The sequence below is a fragment of the Nipponia nippon genome, unplaced genomic scaffold (genome assembly GCF_047370975.1).
Source record: "Nipponia nippon isolate SJK-2023a ecotype South Korea unplaced genomic scaffold, ASM4737097v1 scaffold_5, whole genome shotgun sequence".
Classification (NCBI taxonomy): Eukaryota; Metazoa; Chordata; class Aves; order Pelecaniformes; family Threskiornithidae; genus Nipponia; species Nipponia nippon.
In genome coordinates this window covers 27,315,889-27,338,826 of record NW_028262369.1, presented here as the reverse complement: position 1 = coordinate 27,338,826, position 22,938 = coordinate 27,315,889, and the positions used below count along the sequence as shown (strand labels likewise).

General features: G+C 39.1%; 1 protein-coding gene across 6 annotated transcripts in view; it reads right to left on the bottom strand.

Annotated features, from left to right (window-relative positions):
• TUT4 (terminal uridylyl transferase 4) overlaps positions 1–20,798 on the bottom strand; it is a 52,447-nt gene extending 31,649 nt beyond the window's left edge. For 2 of the 6 annotated variants that reach the window (XM_087734526.1, XM_087734531.1), the window contains exons 1-5: positions 19,393–19,546; positions 10,120–10,795; positions 8,105–8,268; positions 4,468–4,584; positions 2,099–2,276 (exon numbers count right to left, since the gene is read on the bottom strand). In XM_087734526.1, the coding sequence (XP_087590652.1) occupies positions 2,099–2,276; positions 4,468–4,584; positions 8,105–8,268; positions 10,120–10,681 (1,021 nt within the window). In that variant the 5' untranslated portion in view covers positions 10,682–10,795; positions 19,393–19,546. Of the gene's footprint in view, positions 1–2,098; positions 2,277–4,467; positions 4,585–8,104; positions 8,269–10,119; positions 10,796–18,817; positions 18,836–19,392; positions 19,547–20,689 lie in introns of those variants that run through there. The other 4 variants (XM_087734528.1, XM_087734527.1, XM_087734529.1 and 1 more) reach the window with 4 other exon arrangements.
• Positions 20,799–22,938: the final 2,140 nt, after the last annotated feature.

The following is a 22,938-nucleotide window of genomic DNA, read 5'->3' as shown; positions in this document are numbered from 1 at the left end:
CTCTATTTTTCACTACTTAGAAACTAGCCCTCTGAAAAGGAATTTCTGTATGGTAAATAAATAAATAAATAATAGTAAGACTAATACATTGTAATTACTTCCAATGGCTTTTCATAGTAGTAAGAATTTTTGCATAGTTCTAATGTGAGCTCAAGAGAAAATCATGTCAGAACATCCCATGTTTTCTACATTGTGTATTAATTAATTTTTTCCTAATTTACAACTTAGGAAAACACATTCACTAAAATACCGTGGGCTTTGAAAAGGGGAATAACAAATTGCCATTTACTACTACTGACTCCACCTCCACATCAGATCATCAGTCCAAACAAATCAGCCAGCTGAGTAACAGTAACACAGTAATTTTCATGAGTATTTATGTAAAAGTAGTAATTTCCTTTGCTTTGTCTTATACTAATATACTATCAATGGAAAACTCAATAGTCTGTCAGAACAGAAGTTTGCACTAGGAGCCACCTATGGCAATATTATAGAGCAAACAGATTAGCAAATCTCCACCCTACAAGCCTCTGTTCTATTCAGCACCTTAGTTTAAGCATGTATTTGATATAGCACCTAAAACTAAAGCTGACCATCCTGCAGCAAACAAACAAAATCTTTCTTACTACTGAATTTTTATAGAGCAAATAAAAGGACAGTATAGAATATTAACCCAGCTTCAATACAGATTAAATTACAAGTTTGAAAACTTATTTTTTGTCAATGAGATTCATACCTTCCTCTGTTCAGATTCACTGAAAAACATTGTTAACATAATGTCAACATTACCGCAGCTTCAAAAATCAGCTCTCAAACTCCCAGTGTATTAACTATAGTAGATGATGGGAAATCAATGCAAGGAAGCAAATGTCAAAGATTATTTTATTGTTATATTATTTATATTATTTTATTTTCCAACAGTTGTATAAATTGGATTTGAATGTTTAACATGTCCTATTGAAGTAACATACTGCACTTCTGATGGGGGAGGAGGGGGAAAACTATCATGCAACTTATCCAGACAATTTTTACAAGCTTTATTAATGCACTGAACTTTATTGACCCACTGAAGCAAAAAAATGGGACTAAAAGTTCAACCTACTCAGACTTTTTTTTTTTCCTAAATTACTATTTTTATTCAACTTAAAGCACTCCATCAATAAAAAGGCAGATGAGGTATGATATTTACACATGGTTAAGTAAATGTAATATTTTGACCTATTTAAGGCAATTCCAGAGACTTTGGAAAGCTATAGTTCATCTCAAAGTACACCTCTCCTCATTTTAGGTCCCGTTAACCATAAACATACATGAGAAGAAATACCTGTTAAGCAATAACACTTGTTGATTTTAATGACTTGTTTTAATGAACAGCTACTGATTAGTACCTGCAGATATTTCAGATCACAATTAAGTGCTGAAAAAGTCTCATATGCTTACCAAAATCACTCATAGCTGAGGTCTAATTTTTTTTTCCCTAAAACTATGCTTTAAAAAAAAAAATTCCTCATGCAACTTTTATCTGCCCCGAAAGACGTTATAAACAACTGAAGGACCAGTAGGAAAAAAATACATTTCAAACTCCTTCTCATTTTCCCCTCCTGCCACATTTATATTAGTTTAATTAAGTGCACTTGAAAAAAAAAAAAAAATTATCTACTGTAACAGCCATAGATATTCAGTAATGCCAGATAAGCTATAGGTGGAAAGATTTGTAGGACTAGAGCCTGAGGGAGATCTTCAGTGGCTGAGGCTTTAAACATGACCAGGAAGGAAATATTTCGTGTCCTGGAAATTTCCAATCTTCATCAGAAATCATCACTTTAAAGAGGACCAATAGCTCCAATAAACACATACCAGAAAGAAGCAAAAACAAGTACAACCACATTTTCCTCTTTTTGTAGGTCTGTTAGCTCCTTTTAAATCAACTGCCAGTCTGTATTAAAATGCCTGTATATATTAATATTGTATATATAAAGATAATTTAACCCCAAATGCACTAATTCACCATTAATGAAGGTATCAAAATCTGAGTTTTTACACAGATAAAGAAAAAGAAAAATTTTCACCTAAAGAAAATGGATAATACTATGAATACCTGGTAAGGGCTGTTGAATAATTTTCTCCATCTCATTTACGATTTCTTGACGAATTCGGAAGTCATCATCTGATATGCCTTGTTCGTTTGCTGCCTCAATGAGTGTAAAACTCAGAGCGGCCAACTGTGCAGAAGAGGGGGGTGGGAGGGCACGCAGCTCATTTTCTTCTTGTTTTTCCTGAATAATTGTTAAGATGATAAAAGTAAAAACCTTTTTCTCTTAAAGTATCAGTTATCTTGTACTATTGCATGATATTAGAAGATACTGCTTGCTGTTTGTGTTCTTCTATTTACATGGTGTCCTGACCAAACACTTTCAAAGGTAGGAACTCTGCCTGGCCTAACTGGCAAATGTACTAGTGTGGCTCATAGAAATGACAGTAGATGCTCAGTGTTTAAAAGAGAACATGTTGTTTCACAGCTGGCAACTGGGGAGGAAATCTGCTGTGTTACATTCCTGAACCACATTTTCTGACAGTTCTGAAACGGAATTCATCCAAGGAACTGAAAAGTTGTAATTGTTCCTACATAATAAAAGTAACTGAGCTGAGAAAGTATTTCTAGAGTCTCACAGATTTTTTCAGAGTGGATTGTACTTGAAGTAAAGATATCAGATGCAGAAAAAGTATTCCTAGCTCCAAGAAATTTTGATAAGTTGAGTCCCATTGCTGCCTAAACAGCTGCTCCCAGAAAGTGCTATTTTTAGTGCATCAAATTATAATCGATTTAATCCAATAGCAAGAAATATGTCAGATAATCAAGTCATTTGGGAGTAAGTACAACAATCACTTGTTCCACAAATTCATCAACGAAATGAAGTCTGTGACTTGACAACAGAAATAAATACTAACCAGAAAATAATTATGCACTAAGAAAACACAGTCCAGTATGAAAATGCTTGGTTAGTTCTAGGCTGCACCTCTCAACTCTTCTGTTCTTATTTGAAGAAATTTAGCATAAGAAAGAATATATGCATTTTTAAAGGATTGTGGTTTTTTTAATGTCACTGCTTTAGGGTTTTTCTTGAGCGGGGAAGCCACAGCTGCTGCTAAGCCTATTTGACAGTCATATATCTCATAATTAGAGCCGTAAATAGGTGTATTTTATGAAGTAACATTTAGACAGTTACATACCTCTTATCACTGTATTGTGGCACACAACACAAAGCTATTTGAAGACAAGTGTTAAAAACTGAAACCGCTCCCTGTCCTCTAGCATTTCCATTCAGTGGTAAAGAAACGTCATTCCTCAATTCTTATCTCCATGCCCAGATGAAAAGCATGGTACGAAAGTGCTTCCATATCAAACGTGGGGCTGGTTTGTTGCCATTTTATTAATTTTTTTTTCCATGATGCAATTTAGCAGGCAGCAAGAGAACTAGAATCCTTTATCAATAGTAACTGAACATAATACAAAAATGTTACTTTCTGAGATGTGAAGGACTTATGGCATTCAGTTTTCCAGGTGACGGCTTGCATATATGATAGAGCATTAATGACAAACCGAAGTATGGTACGAAATACATGGACACAGGAGTAAGTAATTGACTGAATTTTGGGGAATGCTTGTAGGAAGAGTAATTTTAACCATCTGAATCACAAAACCCTAGATATTTGGGAATTTGTAGCTCTTCATCAACATTTACAAAAATGGGTTGGCAAGAACATCTGCGCACCATTTACCGGATTTCACACATGTAACAGTTCTTTAAAGCAAAGCAAACAGTAACATCATGGTATCTGATAAGGAAACTGTTTTTGTCTTTGAAAACCTTAGAACTGTTTTTCGTATTAAACACATACATAAACCCAGGGAGATGATGAGTGACTAAGAAACTGAATCCCTCCCCACTTTAACTCTCTTTTTTTTAGTCGAGACACACTATCCCCTCTGCTTACCCATCACAGAAAGCATGTAGATAAAAATCTCACAAGTCAGACAGAAGATTAAAAACAGAAAAACCCAACATTCCCAACCCCACCTCCAGTCCCTGGAGGTCTTGCTACCAGTGATATTATTTTTGGAAGAAACAGAAAAACTACGTATGTTTCTCACCTAAATTACCTTGCCTTCTGTTACTAAAAGTATGATGAACTGCCCACTACTCAGACACTAATTCAGAAGCAATGACCAAAAATGTTCCTTCCTCTCTGCCTGGACAGATCATCAAGCCCTTCCTCTCAAACAGAAAATGAGCAACAGAAATTTGTGGATCTCTGCTCAGCACACAAACTTTCACCTAAATGAAGACGACCAAAAAAAACATACCACATAACAAAAAGATGTTTTTGTTTGTTTAAAAAAAGGGGGGGGGGGGGGGGGGAAGAAAAAAAAAGAAAAAAAAGTCAAAATTTTATTTGTTAACTTACCATTATATTTTTCTTATGACGTTTTTCTTTAATATGCTTGTGAGCTCCCTGGATATTTTCAATGTGAACTAAGCAGAGCTTGCATAGATATTGACAGTTGGTGTATTCTGGGGAGCGCTGAGGAAAAATGGCCATAGATTAAAAGAAAATGTTTCTGCCAATAGTGTCTGAAAAACTCAATTCTTTGAACAATAAATTGTATTTAACAATTATATAACACTTGTAATGTCAAGGTGCTTTGCAAACATGAAGTAATCTTCAAAAAACACATTGGAAATGGCTTTTTACCCATATGACAAGTGGGGAAAGCGAGGAAAGGAAGTGAGATGACTTAAACATTACACCTCTCAGCAAATTTTAATGAGGCAAGATTAAGATTGAAGAGTTTATGCCTCTTCAGGCTGACCTAAAGGCCAGAAAGCCATTCCCTTCTCAGCTCAAGCTTTTAATAACTATGGATTTATTAAATCTCAGCATCTATCTTCCTTTCTCTGATGAGAAAATGTGAAGTTATTCATCATATTATCTACTATACATGTTATGACAGATGGTGTTGTTGTCTGGCTAGCATATTCACAGCGTACTGTGCAAGTACTGCATTTTTTGTTCTATTAAAAAGGGTGCGGCTGGCCATCAAGGAGGAAGATAGCCTGTTTCTGACTTACTGATGACTATATTCTGGATAAGGTAGAATCCTCTGACAAGGCATAACATTATTCCATTTTGATGAATAATTTGGGATGCTCAGAAATGCAGAAACATGAAGAACAAGCATCTTTTTGTACAGATAGGCTGGGAGAGATGGAATACACAAATGGAGAGCTGTCACCTGGGAGACCCCGAGAGTCTGCAAGAAGCAGCCAAGCCTCAGGAGATGATGGCAGGGGGGTGCAGAATCACTATTTTCCTACGGTCCAAGAGGGGATATTGTGAAGTTTATTCAACCAGGAAACCACCGAGAACTACTAGACTAAAAGGCAGAAAGGACCACCTCTGCAAAGATGAGGGGTTGTTCGTGAATATTCCACTTTAACCTGTCTCATCCTGCAGTTTTATTTTCTTGCTCTAATAAAACCCAGCTATAGGGATAGAAACCTTTTGATATGCTCACTGCAAAGACAAAAGGGCCCCAATAAAAAGCCTTCGTTTTCCTCCACACTTGTTAGCATTTTTCCAATAACAGCTAGCAGTTATAATTGGGAGAGAAAAAACCCTATGTAACATTTTCATCCTAATTCTAATACATCTATATTTACTAAAACCGAAAAGTATACTGAAAACACCAGATGTTTAAACAGTGACATAACAATGAATGAACAGAGAACACCATTTTAAGACACTGAGGTGGACTATAGATCAGTTAAACAAATTTGACTTCCTACACGGAAACCTAAACCACTGCTAAATTTGAGTAAGTTTTTCCAGTTACTGAGTTTGATCTTTTGCTTTTGGGGGAAAGAAAAAAAAAAAGGTCTGATACCCTCCAACTGCAGAGTAAATACCAGTTTAAAATAAAATGGTCATTATGCTTTTATTACTAATTCCCTTCATCCTTATTTTCTATGAGACAGATACCTAGTACGATGAAATTAAACATCCATTTGGAAAAAAACTTATAGACAGTTACACTTGGCTAGCTCGTAAGATTCAAGTATTCAATACCTGATGACTGAAGTAGATCAAAAATATTTTTCCACTCTTGTAAAACTGAAGGAATATCAGCAACAATTATATTTTTAAAAATGGGTATTTCTTTACAATACTGATCTGCAGTATTATGTGAACAGATGTTGCCAGAAAAGTTGAATCACGTAACACCTTTTATTTTGCCTTTATTGTAAAGCCTTTTTAATAATCTAGTTATGCTTAACACCAATGAAAGGGGCAAGGACTCAAAAGAGCAAGACAAAATAAGCTACAGACTACTACTCGAGTAAGACAGAAGCATCCAAACAAGCCCGGCCTCATGAAATTTGTGCTTCGGTATTCAAGGAGCTATCTATCTCAGAGCCAGTTGTATTTTAAAAAACTCAGAGAATGGGAAGGTTCCAGATCACTAGGAAAGCGAAACTTAAGAATATCTTTAAAAGGCTAAAGAGGATGAGCCAAGGATTTAGAGATCAGTCAAAATTAGCATCCAGAAAAATACTGTAATAAATTAAGTTATTAATAAGCACATAGCAAAAAAAAAACAACAGGTCATAGGTGAAAAACTGATCTGCTATAAGCAAATTGCACTAAACCAATTTTAGGGTTGCTTTTTTAAAGATAAAATCATAGGGCTTGAAGAAGCAGCAGCAGCTGTTGTATCTTGAATTTTACAAAGCTTTTGTCACTTGTCATAGTATCAGTCTCAAAAGGAGACCATAAATACTATCTAAATAAAGAACAGTAAGGTGGGAGCAAAACTGCTCAGAAAACTGTCCTCAAGAGCACACATACCTAGACTGGTTCATCACCAGTCTAAAAGCATGTGCCAAGTATTTTTCAACAGGGGTCCTTCTGGGGTCAGAAACATTCATATTTTTGTTGAAGACTTAGAATATGCAATAGAGGGTGCGCTGACCACAAATGCAAAAGATACCAAGTTGGGAGAGGTTACAGAAGACGTAAGATGACAAAAATTCAGTGATCACAACAAATTAGAGAAATGGAATAAATAAGCTACAATTAAATAACATCAAAGCAAAGTATTATTCCTCCTTAGGTATTATCAACTGCAAGTAATACAGGAACACCTGATTGAGCATTTCTTAAGAAAAGGATATGAGGATCATTGCTGGTCAAACTACAAGCCAACATCCTATTCCTGCTAAAAAAGCAGAGATGTTAAACACAAATGATGTATTTCAGCCAGATGAAGTCAGCTTTCCTCTTTATATGTAAGACCTCAGCTGAAATTGCATGTCCAATTTTGGATACCAGTTACATGGTGGATGCCTACAGAAAAGCAACAAGAATGAACCACTAACTAAAAAACCCCTAAGACCAAAGAACAAAGAGTGAGTCTAAAGATAAGACTGCAGGAATGGTAATGACCTTCAAATATGTAGAAAGTTGCTGAAAAAAGTAATAAACTTACGTTTATTTTCCTAGGACAACATATGAGGGATTAAAATGCTGCCAGAGACCCTTGCATTAGACATTGAGAAAAACTTCTGCATTACCTATACTGACTTTGAAATTTGTTTCACTGGAGATAATACTAAGAACAGTTTAGATTAACATCTTTAAGGAGTCATCTTCAATACAGGTGATTTGGACTGGTAGAAGGCTAATATACTGAACACAGCACAAGGTTCCTTTCAATTCTGAGTTTCCAGGTAACCAGACTTTCTAGAAAATCTTAGGTAAGTAACAGAACTGTAAACCTTTAGGTCTGCAGGATTAAAAAATACTGTTCTACAAAGGCTACATGTGCCACCAAAGGAACACTAAGTTTCCAATCCATATCATCTACCATGATAAATGTCAACTACTAGGGATAGTATCTTAGGTCACTAAAGTGATTCATTATAAAGAAGAAAGAAACAGAGGCAACAGGCTCTAGCAGAAATACCACCCAACCAGAAATACAGTGATGATAATGAAAGAAGACACCCATTTTCTTTTTTATCTGATAAATAACTCAACCTACTTTTTCAAGTCGGGAGATATAATCTCTTTCCAGACGTTCTTCAGCTTGTTTCAATCCTAGTTGCTGTTCAGCTGTCAGATTAGATTCATCAATAACAGCCGTGTTTTCTAAATAATCTGCTTCCAAAGTATGTTCCTTAGTTGATTCAGAATTCTTTATTTTACCTAGAGAAAGAAATAGTTATTTTCTTCAGAGTAACTCAAGGAGAGGAAAAGTGAAAGTTAGAGTACAGAGCAGTTAAGAGCATTTCACTAAGGAGCTGGACACAAATTAGAGCTACATTACAGTTTTTTGTCCAAAGGCTGGCCAAAATCACCTTAAACGTTAGAATCTTTCTAGTATGTTAACCAGTATTTTGGAGATACTTCAGAGACCAGTCTGCTACTAAGACTGCTATCAAAAAGAGGAAAAAAAAATGGTAGATTAATTTTGTGTTTCAGTCATAACTTCACAGTCACTATTAAGTTCTTCAAGGCAAGAAAGGGGGTTTTTGTTTTGCAGAACAGAGTACATGAGATCCCGATGCTCTACTATAACAGATCTAAGAAATATTGGTAGATGCCCCATCCTTGGAAACATTCAAGGACAGGCTGGATGGGGCTCTGAGCAACCTGATCTAGTTGTAGATGCCCCTGCCAATTGCAGGGGGGATGGACTAGATGTCCTTTCAAGGTCCCTTCCATCCCAAAGCATTCTGTGATTCTATATTAGGCTTAAAATTTTTTACACAATACATTTTGTTAAGGAAACAGTCATAGAACTGGCTTAAAGACATTCACCCAAATGATCTTATAGAGCCAGTCATCACGCATTTCAACCTCTCGATTTAGAAGGCTGCTGGAGTTACATCCGAACACACTGCGACACCTTGCCGCCCACGGCTAGCAACCATGGAGCTCTGGAACGCTGCTACTCACAAACACGCAGGTCAATTCTGAAAGGCCAGTTCCTCCAGATGCCTATGAATTGTTCATAGTCCACTAATCTGTACAAACAACTACGTCTTAAATTACTCCAGTAGTTTTTACATCAGCAAAAGTGAGGGGTTTTTTTTTTCTTTTTTCTTTCCTTTCAAATGAGATCTGTGCCCCTAAACTAGCTAGGAATCAAAACTGAGCAAGTTTTCAAGTCCTGGTTTCTCAGGGACAGATGGTCCCTACAGTACATGATGGTGGTCTACAAAGAGCTGACTGATCACAGGATGCTGTCATTTCAACTTGTTTTCCCTGTTAAATTTTATTAAGATAGCTAAAAAAATATGCACTTTAATATTTTCCCAGTATTTCCATACAAGCAACTGCTGTAGCTGTTGCAAGAGTGGGAAATACTTCAAATAGAAGGTCTGCACTGGCATGCCGTCTTAAAACAGCATTTTAGGAAAAAAAGTGTGACAAATCCTGAACTTAGGAGTTAACCTCAAGTGAGACAAAGCCTGATCCATATATTTAATTCTGAAATTGAAAAATATGTACAAGAATTGAACACTCATAAGGGTAACCACTGATGGATGGTATGTATTCCAGAGCTCCCTAAGTAAAAAAGCCATCTGCTAAAACACATTTTAAACATTTTTAGTAACAAAAAGAGTGCAACAATCTCAGAAAAAAAAAAGGTAAATATTTTCCCCCTACCTATAAAAAAAGATCTTTTCTTGCAGATTTTTCCCTTGATCTTTCTGAAAAGCAGCAATAGCTGGCATTTCCGTAAGCGGCAATGGTATTATGAAGCGTTCCCCTCCCCAAGACACTATATGCACAAAATTGCCTGAACCCCCCCCACACCAAGTATCTTGCAAAAGATGTTTAGGTCTTAGGCATGAGAAAAAAGGACAGCTATTATCATCATCTCATTCTCTAAGTAATATGCTTGTATTAATAGTATGTTCTCTCTAAATGCAATCAGCAACTTACTATATGTGAAAAAATATGCAAACAGAAACATTTCAAAGCCCATTTCAGATTGTTAACAATTTTACCAGAAGAAAATTGAATAAAGCAGTGTTGAATAATACTCACTGAAGTCATCAGGCTTATGTTCCATTTTTCTTTGATCTGAAGCAGTCTTACCAGGATCACCAGTCTGATCAACACTAGTCTTCAAAGTATGAACTCCCAGTGGATTTTCCAATACCAGTTTCCCTTTCTGTGTAGCTGTTAAGCTTTCCACACTGATCCCATTCCCTGAAACATGGGAGCCTGGAAAGTTTTCTCCTACCAGCTGAGCTTTTGTCTGTTTCAGGTTTTCCACTGCTGGTGATAAATTAGAAAATTTTTTTGCTTTTCCATGACTTCGATCCTGAACGTTTGACCCCATATCTTTAGCTCCAGGAATACAACTATTTACTTTGCATGATTTATTTTCTCCTTGTTTTTCAGAACAAACATCATTTTGTTTACTTCTTTTGCTGCTATTCCCACTTGGAGAGCTTCTCCCAACATCCTTCACAGATTTGTCATTTCTATTATGTTTATAATTTTGATTATTTGTAACTTTGACTGCTTTGCCTTCCTCACAGACAAGACGGACAGACTTCCTTGGGTCATGATTTCCATTCTTTGAGCTCTTGGCCTCTTCCATTATAGTGAAGACCTGCTTCTTCTGTCTCTTGAGACCACTTGAAGTGCTATTCTTCAGCAATTTGCAGTTGATTTTAAATCCACTGTGCAGGCAAGGATCGTAGCTGATTGTCTACTGAAGAAATAATGATAGACATTTTTAAACTGAAGGAAAAATATCAAAGCTCTATGTAGACAATGCATTAAAATAAACCTCTCTAAAGAATAGTGTAACTACAAATTATTACAGGAAGCATGTTCCCCCCACAGGCATAAGTGAATTTTCATAATACATTCTGTATTAAAGTAAAACTCATGAAAATTTTTATCATCTTGACTTCCATTTAAAAGAGGAGGGGATACGAAGAGATGAAAAATGGCAGAACATGGTAAAAAACAATCAGTGATAAACCTGCCAACAGCTTGCTTTTTTCTTTCCTTCCTATTTTTGGCTTTCTGAAAAAAACAAGAACCAAGATGTCTGCAACTACACTGGAAAAAAAAAAAAAAGAAAATATTAAACACATCTAAAAAATACCACTCAATAAACATACAGATCAAATCAGACACTAGAGAAAATGAATTCAGTTTCCAGCAAGCAAGTTCCATTTTATTAACTGATTTAAAGAAAAGAAAAAGGTATTTAGTGATATAGCTCAAAGTACTAATAATAAATCTGACCTGTACCTGTATCCACAGATACTCCAGCATATTTCTGACACACACAATTCTAATATAAGTTAACTGTCATCAACTAAATAAGATTTTGCTTAACCAAAAAAACACAAATAGTAAATATTTTGTTTAGCTGCAGATTAACTTTACTTATCTAAACCTCAGTCCTTTAGATGGTATATCGTCTGAGCTTTATGTTGGAGAGAACTCAAAGATTGTTTTTCCAATGGGAAGCTAAGCATGAATAAATGGGTCTGTTTTTAAGGAATTACTCTTACTAATACAGAAGATGAAGGTGGAGATCTGTAACAAGAACTTGGATTTTTTTTTTTAAATAACCTTGAGATAGCAATAAAAAATTATAAGAATGAAGTATTAGACATAGGAGAAAATAAATTTTATAAAACTATAGCAAGATACGGAGTTCAGAGTTTCCCTCTTTCCTGTCCAGCTACATATTTGGTAGGTAAAACCATGACCCATGGTATTTTCTGGGTTTTAGAGAACCCATCAAAATAAGTAGCTTATTATTTAGTGAAGAAAAGGAATAATAGAAAAGTCAATGATTTACAACTATTAGAAGTATCACAATGTACTTCTGTACTTAAATAATAAGAACCAGAAGGAAGGATCCAATTAAAATGTCTGGTTAAAAAAAAACTTTCTGAATATTATCAGTATAAAGGACAGTAATTTTTTTTCCCAGGCTATATAATGTAGTTACTATCTCTCTCTCACTTTAAAGAGACACAAATCAGAAAATACTTCAGGACACAAAGCACACACTAAAAATGGTTGTCTTAAGCCTCTATTGACATACCTGAAAATACATATTACCTTCCAAAAAATGAAAATCAAACAAACAAACAAACAAAACCCACAAGAATTTTCATTAAGTTAATGTTAGGATCACAGTCTTTAGTAAAATACAAAACCTGAAAAGAAAAAAAAAAAAAAAATCTGTATTCCTAAATTCATTCCAACAGCTCAATATTTCATCTCACAAATACATTTAGTTAATATTACAACTATTTTCTATTAAACACTGATTACACCTGGCTCTTACTTCTAGACCAAAAGTCAAAGACCAAAAATCAAAAGATTAAATAGTATTTGCCCTTGGATTCTAGTCAGTCTTTCCAGTAGCAATTCTTATTAGCTCAGCAGCAGGAACTACTGCCCACCTGTACCAGTGCTGCTCAAGCCTCAGTGTCGTAAGAAGAGCCCAGGGTCCCCACAGGTTGGCTAAATTATTCTAGTTTCTGACCACCAGTATAAAGCACTGCTCTATAGACTGGTGAGGTGTTATAGCTACATACAGGATGTCGCTATCTTTAAACTGTACTCCACTGTGAATTTTTTTATGTAACTAAAAGAGAAAGGAGAGTAGGATTTTTCAAATTCTAAACTATTCCTTATGTTTTAGTTGCTCAACTGGGGGGGGGGGGGGGGGGCGGGGTGCGGGATGGGACACACGACAAAACAACCAAACACACCCCACCCCCCCATCAGTTCCACTTTCATTTCTGGTTCATTTCTGACATCCATGTCATCCTTCAACTCCGGACTGGGGCACACCGAGGCCACACTTCCACATTCACTGAAAAGCAGCATAGGTCAGCAACAACTCCAACAGGAGCAATAACACCCTTTCTCCAACCCTGGCTACTTACTCCCACTCCTTGGGCTGCTCCCTCCCTTGTGCAGCTCTGCAGTGAACAAAACCAGAAAACCAATCCAGCTTAACATAAAGCTGGCACAAGGGAGGAGGAGGCGGAGGAGCAGGAGCTGGTAATAACAAACAACTAGTAGGGTGGGGACAACTTCTCTTGGCACCACTTCCAGCGTAAAGCTACCATGAAACTCCGGCATTGGAGGAAAAGTGGGGCTTCATTTTGCCTTGCTTTTTGTCAAGTGTCAAACTGTTAGATTCGTATTTTGCGAGAAGGTTTAAAAAAATTCCACAAAAATTCTACTGTAGGTTCAAAGGATTTGATCTCATCCATTCAATAAAATACACAGTTATAGATTCAGAGAGAATATACTAGCTTTAATCAAATGTACATGTGACAGGAAAAAACAACTAAGGAAATTGCTAATAAAAACTATCTTTATAACCCAGCTAATAAACTAAGTACTGTGATAAAGTTACATATTAAGAGAGTAACTGTAATCAAATGCAAGTAGCTAAGGTTAAAAAGCACAGATACATTCTTTATTCCTGAGAAATACGAATAAAAATAGGTCATGAAATTTCCTAAGACAAGAATATTGGGGGGGAAGAAGGGGGGAGAAGTTAAGAGTTCCACAATGAAATTCAGAATCTGAAATGCAAGTGCAATAATAATGTTATTGTATTTTGGGATATTTTTTTTGCTTTTTTCTTTTGCTCTCTAATACTGAAATGATTTAGCAAACAAAAAATAATCTAAACTGCTGTAACATACTCAATAGTAACGACGCTAGCCATCTCACAAAGAACAGCAAAGTAAACCAACCCATGAAACTTAACAAGAGAAACAAAAAAAAGAGACCACTACTAAACCTGAGTCAGTCTCAAAAAGATCCTTCTGCCAGATATTGACCATCTATGTGTGAGAGAAGACAGAGAGGGAACTGGGAGGAGGGAAAGGAGTGCCTCCGAAAAGAATAACATGATTGGAAACAAAACACTAGAGTGAATCAGTGCTGAGGTGGCATCTTTCTAGAAACCTGGATGGCACGTCTTATTCACAAGCTCATACCAAATTGCCAGACATGGAATCAAAGAGTTTTCTTCTGGGCAGGCTGGAAACAAATACAGACTTTTTCACCTGCATCTGCAAAGTTGGGCATGATTAACCTGTTGAAATAATTTCAGAATACTTCCTTTATTCAATATCCTGGTGTTACAGGGGACTCGGTTTCCTCCGCTTTCTCAATGTACAGTGCCAGTTACTGCTCTGAAATCTAGCTCAGCTCTTGGCTCTTTGTAGAAAAATAATCTGGCTGAAATACAACAGCTTGAGGTCAGACAAGATACCATCTGACCTCAAACTCTAGAAAATTATTAAGCCTATACATACCTACAAGAACCAAATTAAAAATGTTTAAAATCAGCTTCGATTTCACTACTATAGAATTCATTTTAGGCTCATGAAACGAAGGAACGAGATTGTTTCACTTTCATTTCTGCAAGTTTCTTTTGTTTCCTCCTTCTCTCAGACTAGCATTAGAAAATCCTGCATTTGAATTGCAAAAACTCAGGGTAACGCTTACTTCCAAACAGGGAAAAAAACAACCCACACATTTTCAAGAAGATACTTCTACCCATTTGCCCTTCCACTCCTTCCTCTCAAGTTGTTCAACTGTATTTAACACACATTTTGGGTCAGACTTTGCCGTAACAGGGCCTCTTCAAAGATGAAGACCAAGTTAAACTGTGAGCTCTTGCATTCTGAGTTGCTCTTTTGCAAAGCGTTTCTTTTTTAATCATTTTATTAGCAGCAGAACTGAATATATGTGGTTTCCTATACATTCATTTTGTGCTCCTCTGTCACTCTCTCGACCACAGCCCATTGGGCAAGCGGAGGAGATGTGCTGTAGCTGAAGGAACATGCATGCTGACTGGTTCTTAGCTACTCCCTAAGAGGAAACGTAACTTCCTCCTGCCTTCCCCTCAGCAGAGACCCCTCCTCTACCGAGGCATGATTTTTCCAGCAAACATACAGCAACTCATTGATCTTTTGATATTGCTTCAAATATGTTCTAAAATTTGGTCCCAACTGGCTGAAATGTCCAAAGGCAACGACAAGAGTGTAGGAGAGCAACTAAAGGGAAAGAGAACAGTCTCGTAAGTTTCGTTTCCCCAGGGAGTACTAGATTAAATATAAACAGCAAAAGTACTACAAACATAATTTTTATCACCCTCTTTCTATAAAGCACTCCCTCCTTTGAGATAGAGAGACCTGTATTTTATCTGAGACCTGCTTTTATCTGTCCCATTATGATTGTCCCTTAAGCTCAAATCTCCCCAGCAGCCTTCCAATAGTAAGTGGGGTGATTAACCTCAGTCCCCCCCACCCGATTACCAATATAGCCCAGATAAACTTCCTCAACAAAAATAAAAGGGAATTCAGCAAACAAAGGTTACAGCCACAGGTAACATCTACAGACAGCCCTAATGTGCTGGGAGGGTGTCTCCTTCTGGACTGTTTACAGTCTTAGGCCCATTTTCGTGCCTGAGAACTTCTACAAATCATTCAAGCTTTTCCCATGTTCTATGCCAGTAGTTTAAAAAAAAAAATTATCACACATTTATGTTTGTTTTATGATGAACTAGACATAACTTAGTACAAACTATTATCAATCCTTGATGTTTCTCCAAACTACTTAAAACTAAAACTATCAGAGATTACTAGCCACTAAAGCACCTCAGGCTCCACCAGCAATAAACCCATCGGTATTCTTAGTAACAAACCTAAGTGCTATACAGTGGTTCAGATCTTCCTGTTTCTACAGGCTATAGAATTTATGCTAGTAAATACAATGCTGCCAAAATCTATCTAGAAAGAAGCCAGTGCAGTGCACACAGAACTTAACACACAGAACAGGGATGCAACAAAACTAGCGCTCTGGGCTTAGTGAAGAAACGTAACTCAGTAGGAAGCTCTGATGTTGTATTTACACCGTGAAGGACTGAAAACTTTTAAGAAGTGATCATTAGATAAACAAGTGTGTGTATATATATATACACACACAACTGTAACAGGATTATATCTGAATTACAAAAGTACCGCTGAGTAACTGAAGTAACAGGAAAGGCTTTGCTTGATGCAAAACTTTGTAACGTATGTAGGTGCAAATATCTTACAATTAAATTATTAAATGAGCAGAATATGCTGGATAGGCAACCCGTACAAGATGTGCTTGTTACAGATTATTCTCTCTTTGCATTGACACCCGCTGCCTTTTCTACAACACGTTATGACTCACTGAGAAGGTAAGAAAGACGCACGTCACCAAACATGAAGAACTACCACTTTCTGAAACTACTACTGCTGATGACTCCCTTTCCAAACTTGGGAAAGCCACCCTCTCTTAGTCACACCAGCTGTGTAATTAAGTTACAGTGGCTTCCCTTACCTCTGTATTTCATATAAAGATTCCTAATGCTTTCGTACGTTTCGGTTCTGATCCTAGGTTTTACTGTAACAGTCCTTTAAACATTTCACAATCAACTTAAGCAAGCACTGAAGCCAGAAGAGGAGTACCACCTGTCTCAAATGATGCCGTATGCTGTAAGATACATGCTGTAAACAGATCAGGAAACTGATCCAAGATAGTTCTAACTTTAAAAATAAAGAAACACAACATTTGTACCACTACAGGTGAGGAGGCTGGAAAAACACAGTACAGCACTGCACAGGTTTAAAACCTTTCAGAGACCTGAACTGATCATGAAACTAGCTTAAATGGCAGCTATGCATTTAAACTCAATTTATCCATCTTGTTCTTAAACCTCCATTTATACTTGGCGCTTATGCTAAATAAAAATACAGCAGTATGTATTTGTGGCATAGAAGTTTATCTGGATCTTGTACTTAAGCAACAGTGATCCCTTCACCCAAACTCTAACCCTTGAGGAAGGGACAACCTTTGAACTACTTCATACTGGTCGCAAAGTAGTTCACAAACTACAGCTAAAGCAAATGGATCTTCTACCAGTATCCTTACGTCTGCTTTACTAGGAGCGAGTACTTTCACTACTGAAAGAAATATGCTGAAAACCACTACTTCAGAAAAGTTGTCAAAAACACATCCATATAGTGGGCACACAGACTGAGTCACAACAGTTTGTAACACGAAACTGATTCCAAACTCCCAAGTCAAGCTTTGTTGACACTGAAAACTAGTGTCTGAAAATTACTTCTTGCTGGAAATATTATTTCATACATTAACAGAAATAAAATCTAAGAACATCGGATAAATTGTTTTTTTCCAAAGATTTGCTAAAACATCAGAACCAAAATTATGAAACAAGGATGCTGTATGAGTACATATAGATGTATGCATGCATCTCTGGTTAAAAAAAAAAAAAAGATAAAAATAAGATTCATATGCATTGTTACTAAATTTAGGTAATAAGTCTTTAGTACTTCTAAGTTAAAAGAGTTACTGATCTATCATTTATGTACAATTAAACAATTTATCAAACAGTATACAATATAGTCTTAATGTGCCAAAAGCATCAGAAATGTTGACTTCCCCTGGATTGCTTCCATTCTGCAAATTAATCTACTAAGCAAATTGCAGGATCCTTCTTTCTATGAGTTCTCAGTGCTAGTCAGTATCAGTATTACATTATTTCATTAAGACAGGGGCAAAAATAAAGTTAATTTAGTAGAAACACTTTGTAAAATTTCAAAAGCAAGCATTACAACTAGAAAACAGGATATACTTTCAGCTGGGCAAAATCAATACGAGTACACAATCCAAAACCATTACTCTGACAAGCAGATCCACAAGACATTTAAGAGGAGCTCTCCAGGGATATCTGGGACGGAAATCCTGCTTCCCTTTCTCCCTGTAGCAGCAACTCCCTTCAGAGGAAGAACCAGGTAAATGCCCCGCACCATGCAGGTGTCCCGTGCCATCTGGCAGTTTCTTTTCCTCTGATAGTTGAGGTATGAGAAAAAAGTCCCAGCTGTCTTCTGTGCAAGAACAGAACACAGAAGGAACTTTCTGATCCCTCTGTATGTATCTTCTGGGAACATATCCCAATACGTATGTTCTGGAAAACGGTAATTTCATCCCAGAATTAATTTTATGAAGGTGTTTTCACTAAAGTTAAAGTAGAAAAATGATTTAAAAAGCTCACTCCAAAACTGATGTTTGTAAAGGAGACCTCTCACTCCTAATATAGCGTCTTCTAGCCAGATACTGTAATTAAGTCATACTTCCATGGCTGGTTTACTTTTCTTGTCACGGAAATAATTATGTCATAACTATCTGGGGTCAGACTATCCAAAAAGCACCTACTGAAACTGGGAGCACAAGTCAAACAAAACCAGAAACAATGGGTATCCTCTATTTTCAAGGAAATGAAATGACTCTCAAATCCAGGACACAGTGCTCAGGAAGCCAAGTGGCATGGAGTTGGCACTGAATATGAAAAAAAAAATATTAGATCCATACTTAGCTACAACTATCTTTTTAATGTACTAATCCTTACCTTAGCCTAAACCCGATTATACAGTTTCTCTACGTGTTACGAGCTCGTCCTCCCTTGATATACCCAGAAACAACCTTAAAGGCAAGAAGGCCTCAGGTAATGACACATTCAGCCAACTGGCAAATTGCAACATATTGCAAAAGCAGAAAAGTCGTTCCGCTGTATTTGTATACAAGATAAGCCAACAAAAGAGCACAAACACACAGGCGAAGGAATGCCTGTGTTGTCATTTCAGGCACATCGTAACCCACAGAAAGGAGAACCTCTCACTTTGGCAAGGAACAGCCGACTGGGGCACAGCTCATGAGGACGGCCCGGGACAGGGGGACGTTTCCCCGGGGGGCCTCAGCAACTGCAATGGTCTCACTCTCCCCCGTATTTAATTCCACTGGGCGTGAGAACAGCAAGCTGCATGCACCCCGCTCCAGCCTGGCGGAGCCCGGCGGGCGCGCAGCCGGGCACTGCCCTCAGGACGACCGCCCGCCTGGATGCGGCCGTGGGGCCGGCCCCGGTTCCCCGCTGACCTTGGGGCCGCCCCCCCCGGCCGTGACCGGCGCCCCCGGCCGGCTGTGCGGGGCAGCCCCGGCGCCGCCACCCTGCCCGGGCGCCGAGCCGGGAGGCCGCGACAGGCCGTCGAGGCGGGGCGCGGGCAGGAGGGCCGGGGCAGGGCGGAGCTGGGGCGCCGCAGGCTGAGGCGGGGGGCGCCGGCGCGGACAGCCCCCCCCGGAGCCCGCCTCCCCCCGCCCCGCTCGGGGGGAGAGAGCAGAGAGCGCCCGGCCACCCCCACCCCTCGGGGCAGGCCCACGAAGCTGGGCGGAGCCCCCCCAGCCCCTGGAGCCCGGTACCTGGCTGCGGCGCTAGGGGTGCCGGGGCTGCGCCCCCGCCATGCCCGGCTCCAGCTGCTGGAGGCCCCGACGCCAGCGGCTCAGTCCGGCCCGGCCGCCATGTCAGCCGCGCCGCGCGATGCATTGTGGGGCGAGGGCGGGAGGGAGAGCCTCGAGGGCGGGCGGCGCTGCCGGGCGGACGCGGGGCGGCGGGCAGACGGCTCATGCCCTGCTATGCCCTTCCCGGCCCCGCGGCCCGGCCAGGCCCGGCCCTGCCCGGCCCTGCCCTGCCCTGCCGCGCCTCGATCGGGCCCGGCCGCCGGGGGAGCTGCCCTGCGCCTCAGAACTCCCCCTCCGCTGGGGGGGGGGGGGCGCCGGCCTTCCCATCTCCCCCGGCGTTCAGGGCTTCTCTCCCCCAGCGCCACAGCAGGAAACGGGGATGTGGGAATAAGCAGCTCCGTTTTTTTCCTTCATCCCCCTACAGCCGCCCCGATTTTTTCCATTTTTTGCCCCCTTTTTCATCCCCGGCCCCTCCCCGCGCACGGCAGGCCCCAGGCCCTGTGGAGCAGGGTGAGGGCCCGCCTGGAGGGTCTGCCCCAGGCCGCAGCTGGGCCTTGTTCCCCCTTCCTCAGAGCTTCCTCCCCGCCCTTTCCTCTGCTCCCGACGCTGCCGTGCGGTGGAGAAAGGCGGGTGTGCTCCACACAAAGCAGCCTGTGGTAAACAGGGGCGCTGGGGGGAAATGGCTCCTGGCTCCCTGACCTTGGCTATGAAACTGGCCCCGGCTGCAGCTAGGGACAGCATCTTAGCCAGCGTGTCTGCTGGCAGTTTCACAGGTCTCGGGGGAGAAGAGCCAGCCCACCTGGCTTTTGGCAGTGCTGGACGGTGACCTAAAGAAACTGGCAAGTGCTTGTGTAAGGCAAATCTCTCGGTGATCCAGTACAGTACTACCCCGTCTTGGCAGTGAAATGCTATGTTGTTGGCACTTCCTAGCCCAGGCTAAGGAGGCCATTCCGGAAAAACAAGGAGCGTAAAAGGTTAATGAAAACTACTAAAGGGGTTCAAAGGAAAGTGTTAAAAATAATGTGAATAGTAGTGCTGGAAACACTACCTCAGAGAGTCTATGTGGGTAAACGAAAGTTGCAAAATCTGTAAATACTGGATTCTATACATACTGGCAAGACATACTTGTGAATGTATTGGGAAGTCAGCGCGATCCTTAGAGCTAATCTGCTTTTTTTATGGTTCACCTGAAGTTCCCATTTTACGAAATGAGGATTGGGTAGCTCAGGGTATTGCTAATGGGATGTAGAGCTTTAACCTTTAGGAACAAGTGCCAATCCAGTCCAGGTCAGCAGTGACAGAAATTGCAGTGCTGCAATGCTGTTCGGGGGACAGCTGAGGTTAGCTGGGTGGCGGTCTCACTCCAGTCCTGTTTGACAAAGATCTTTATTAGGTTTAGTAGACCAAAGAGTAAATTGCAAAAGTAACTAAATTATACTTGCTACTGGATACAGTCCTCCTAGATCAACATTTAGACATGCAAACACACACCAGTTTGCAAACCTGACTGGCATTTTTCCTGCAAGCCGAAATATATTAGAATATTTCAGATTGAGTTCAAATAGTTGGATAGACTTTAATACGAAATGTTAGCACAGTTTGGCTCTGAAAACTTGAATCATTATAAAGCCAACAGTCTGACATAGTCTCTCTCTGTGTGTATTCAGAAACAATTCTTCCTTCTTTTGCCAATGTTAAAGAATATTGCAGGGAGCAATATAGCAACATGTCAGTAAAAGAGGAAGCTGAATTCTACTGCCAGCTGGCCATTATTTAAAGAATTCCCAATTCAGTGCCAGTGATCAAAAACTTTCAGATTCTGGGCTCAGTTTGTAGGAGAAAATACAATTCTGAAAGCCACTGAATTTTATCTAGAAATCAGAGAAAATAATCATAAAGCTGTAGGAAGCAGATTTTACAAAGTCCATTTCCAGAGCAAAACCTTGCTTGTCTCCTGTTGCAGTATGATGCCTCATTTTCAGTCCCATACCCAAACTACTACAATATTATGCCTCAAAAATTGTGAAAGTGTATTGTAGATTTATTTTTAATTTTCTGGCCAAAAAATGCTTATGTTGAATTATTTTCATCATTAGAACAATTTTTTTTTAAATTATTTTTAGGATTTACTAGGTTTTTAGAATTTATTTAAATGTATATACTATATTAAAGCCCTATTCTCTGTCTCCAGCTGTGTCTGAAGGAACTCTAAAGCTTCTTACCTAATTTATTTATAAAATGAGGAAATCATACTTGACTGTCATCTAAAGGAAAGGTTCTTGGTCAATACTACAGCCAGGAAAGTATACAGAAAGATAGCACTTATCTGTGAAGATGAGAACTTCAGAGTCTTAGCACAGTGTATCTTCCTCATAGACAGCATGGCAGAAGATTTTCCATCTATATATTTTTGTAGCATATTGCATTATTTCTTGATGCTGGATGTCTATTTAAGCTGAAATACATAAAAACATGAAAAATCTGAAATATTTAAAAACTATAATTCAATTTTTCAACATCACTTCTTCACTTACAGTAATGCCACTTATGCTTGAATTACCAAAGCAAATTTAATCAAGATGTCAAAGATCTACCAAAACTCAGTTAAAAAAAAAAATCACAAAGTGAGATTACAAAATGTAATTTGCTCTTCAAAAGATATATTTCCAATATGCCTTGGATGTGCTACTTAATTGTTTTCTGTAAATCACTACATTTTGCTTTTCTTTGCCAAGAATTATCAGAATCGTAGGCATGGAGGACGAGTTTCTCGGTCCAAGAAGAAATCAATGACCATCAAATGCTTTCCATTGTTGTTACTTCATATATACAAATCCTTTTCTTCCAGCAGGCATAGTAGCAAATTGTACAAATGGCTATTTTTTCTTGCAGACAACCCAAGAATGGCATCAGTGCGCTGAAGCAGTGGTTTGGCTCTGTGTATCTGAAAGCTTTGGTACCAAATTCGGTTCCTGATGCTTCATGCCTCTTTCTTGCTTAAAAACCCTTTGGTAACGTGGTTTCTCCCAGATCACGCCGTCAAGACCAGTGGTCGGGCCACTCACTTCTCACCACCCGGGTGCATGCGGAGATGAATTTCCTGAAGGCCCGGCTAATGGTGCTCCATTTCACACGACAGTGTGCATGGCGTGTTTGTAATTCTGGTTTTGCTGACTCTATGCTGTGACTCTCGTTCAGAGCACTTGCATCAGTAACCACTAGCAACCAAGCCACTGGTATCCTTTGACATTACACCGTAGTTACTAGATGCTATAGTTAGTATACTAAAAAAAGGCACTTGCAAATCCGTCAAAAATCACAGTAACTCTGTCCCTGACTTTCCTAGGATATAGTTAAAGCAGATCTCTCAATCTGACTGGTATCCCACAGCCAGATACAGTATTACTGTTCTTGAGCCAACTAGCGCTTTCATTTCCCTTGTACCCATAAATGCTTACTTAATACACCACGACCACCGTGAAACACGCGATTTTAGAGTCTGTGAAT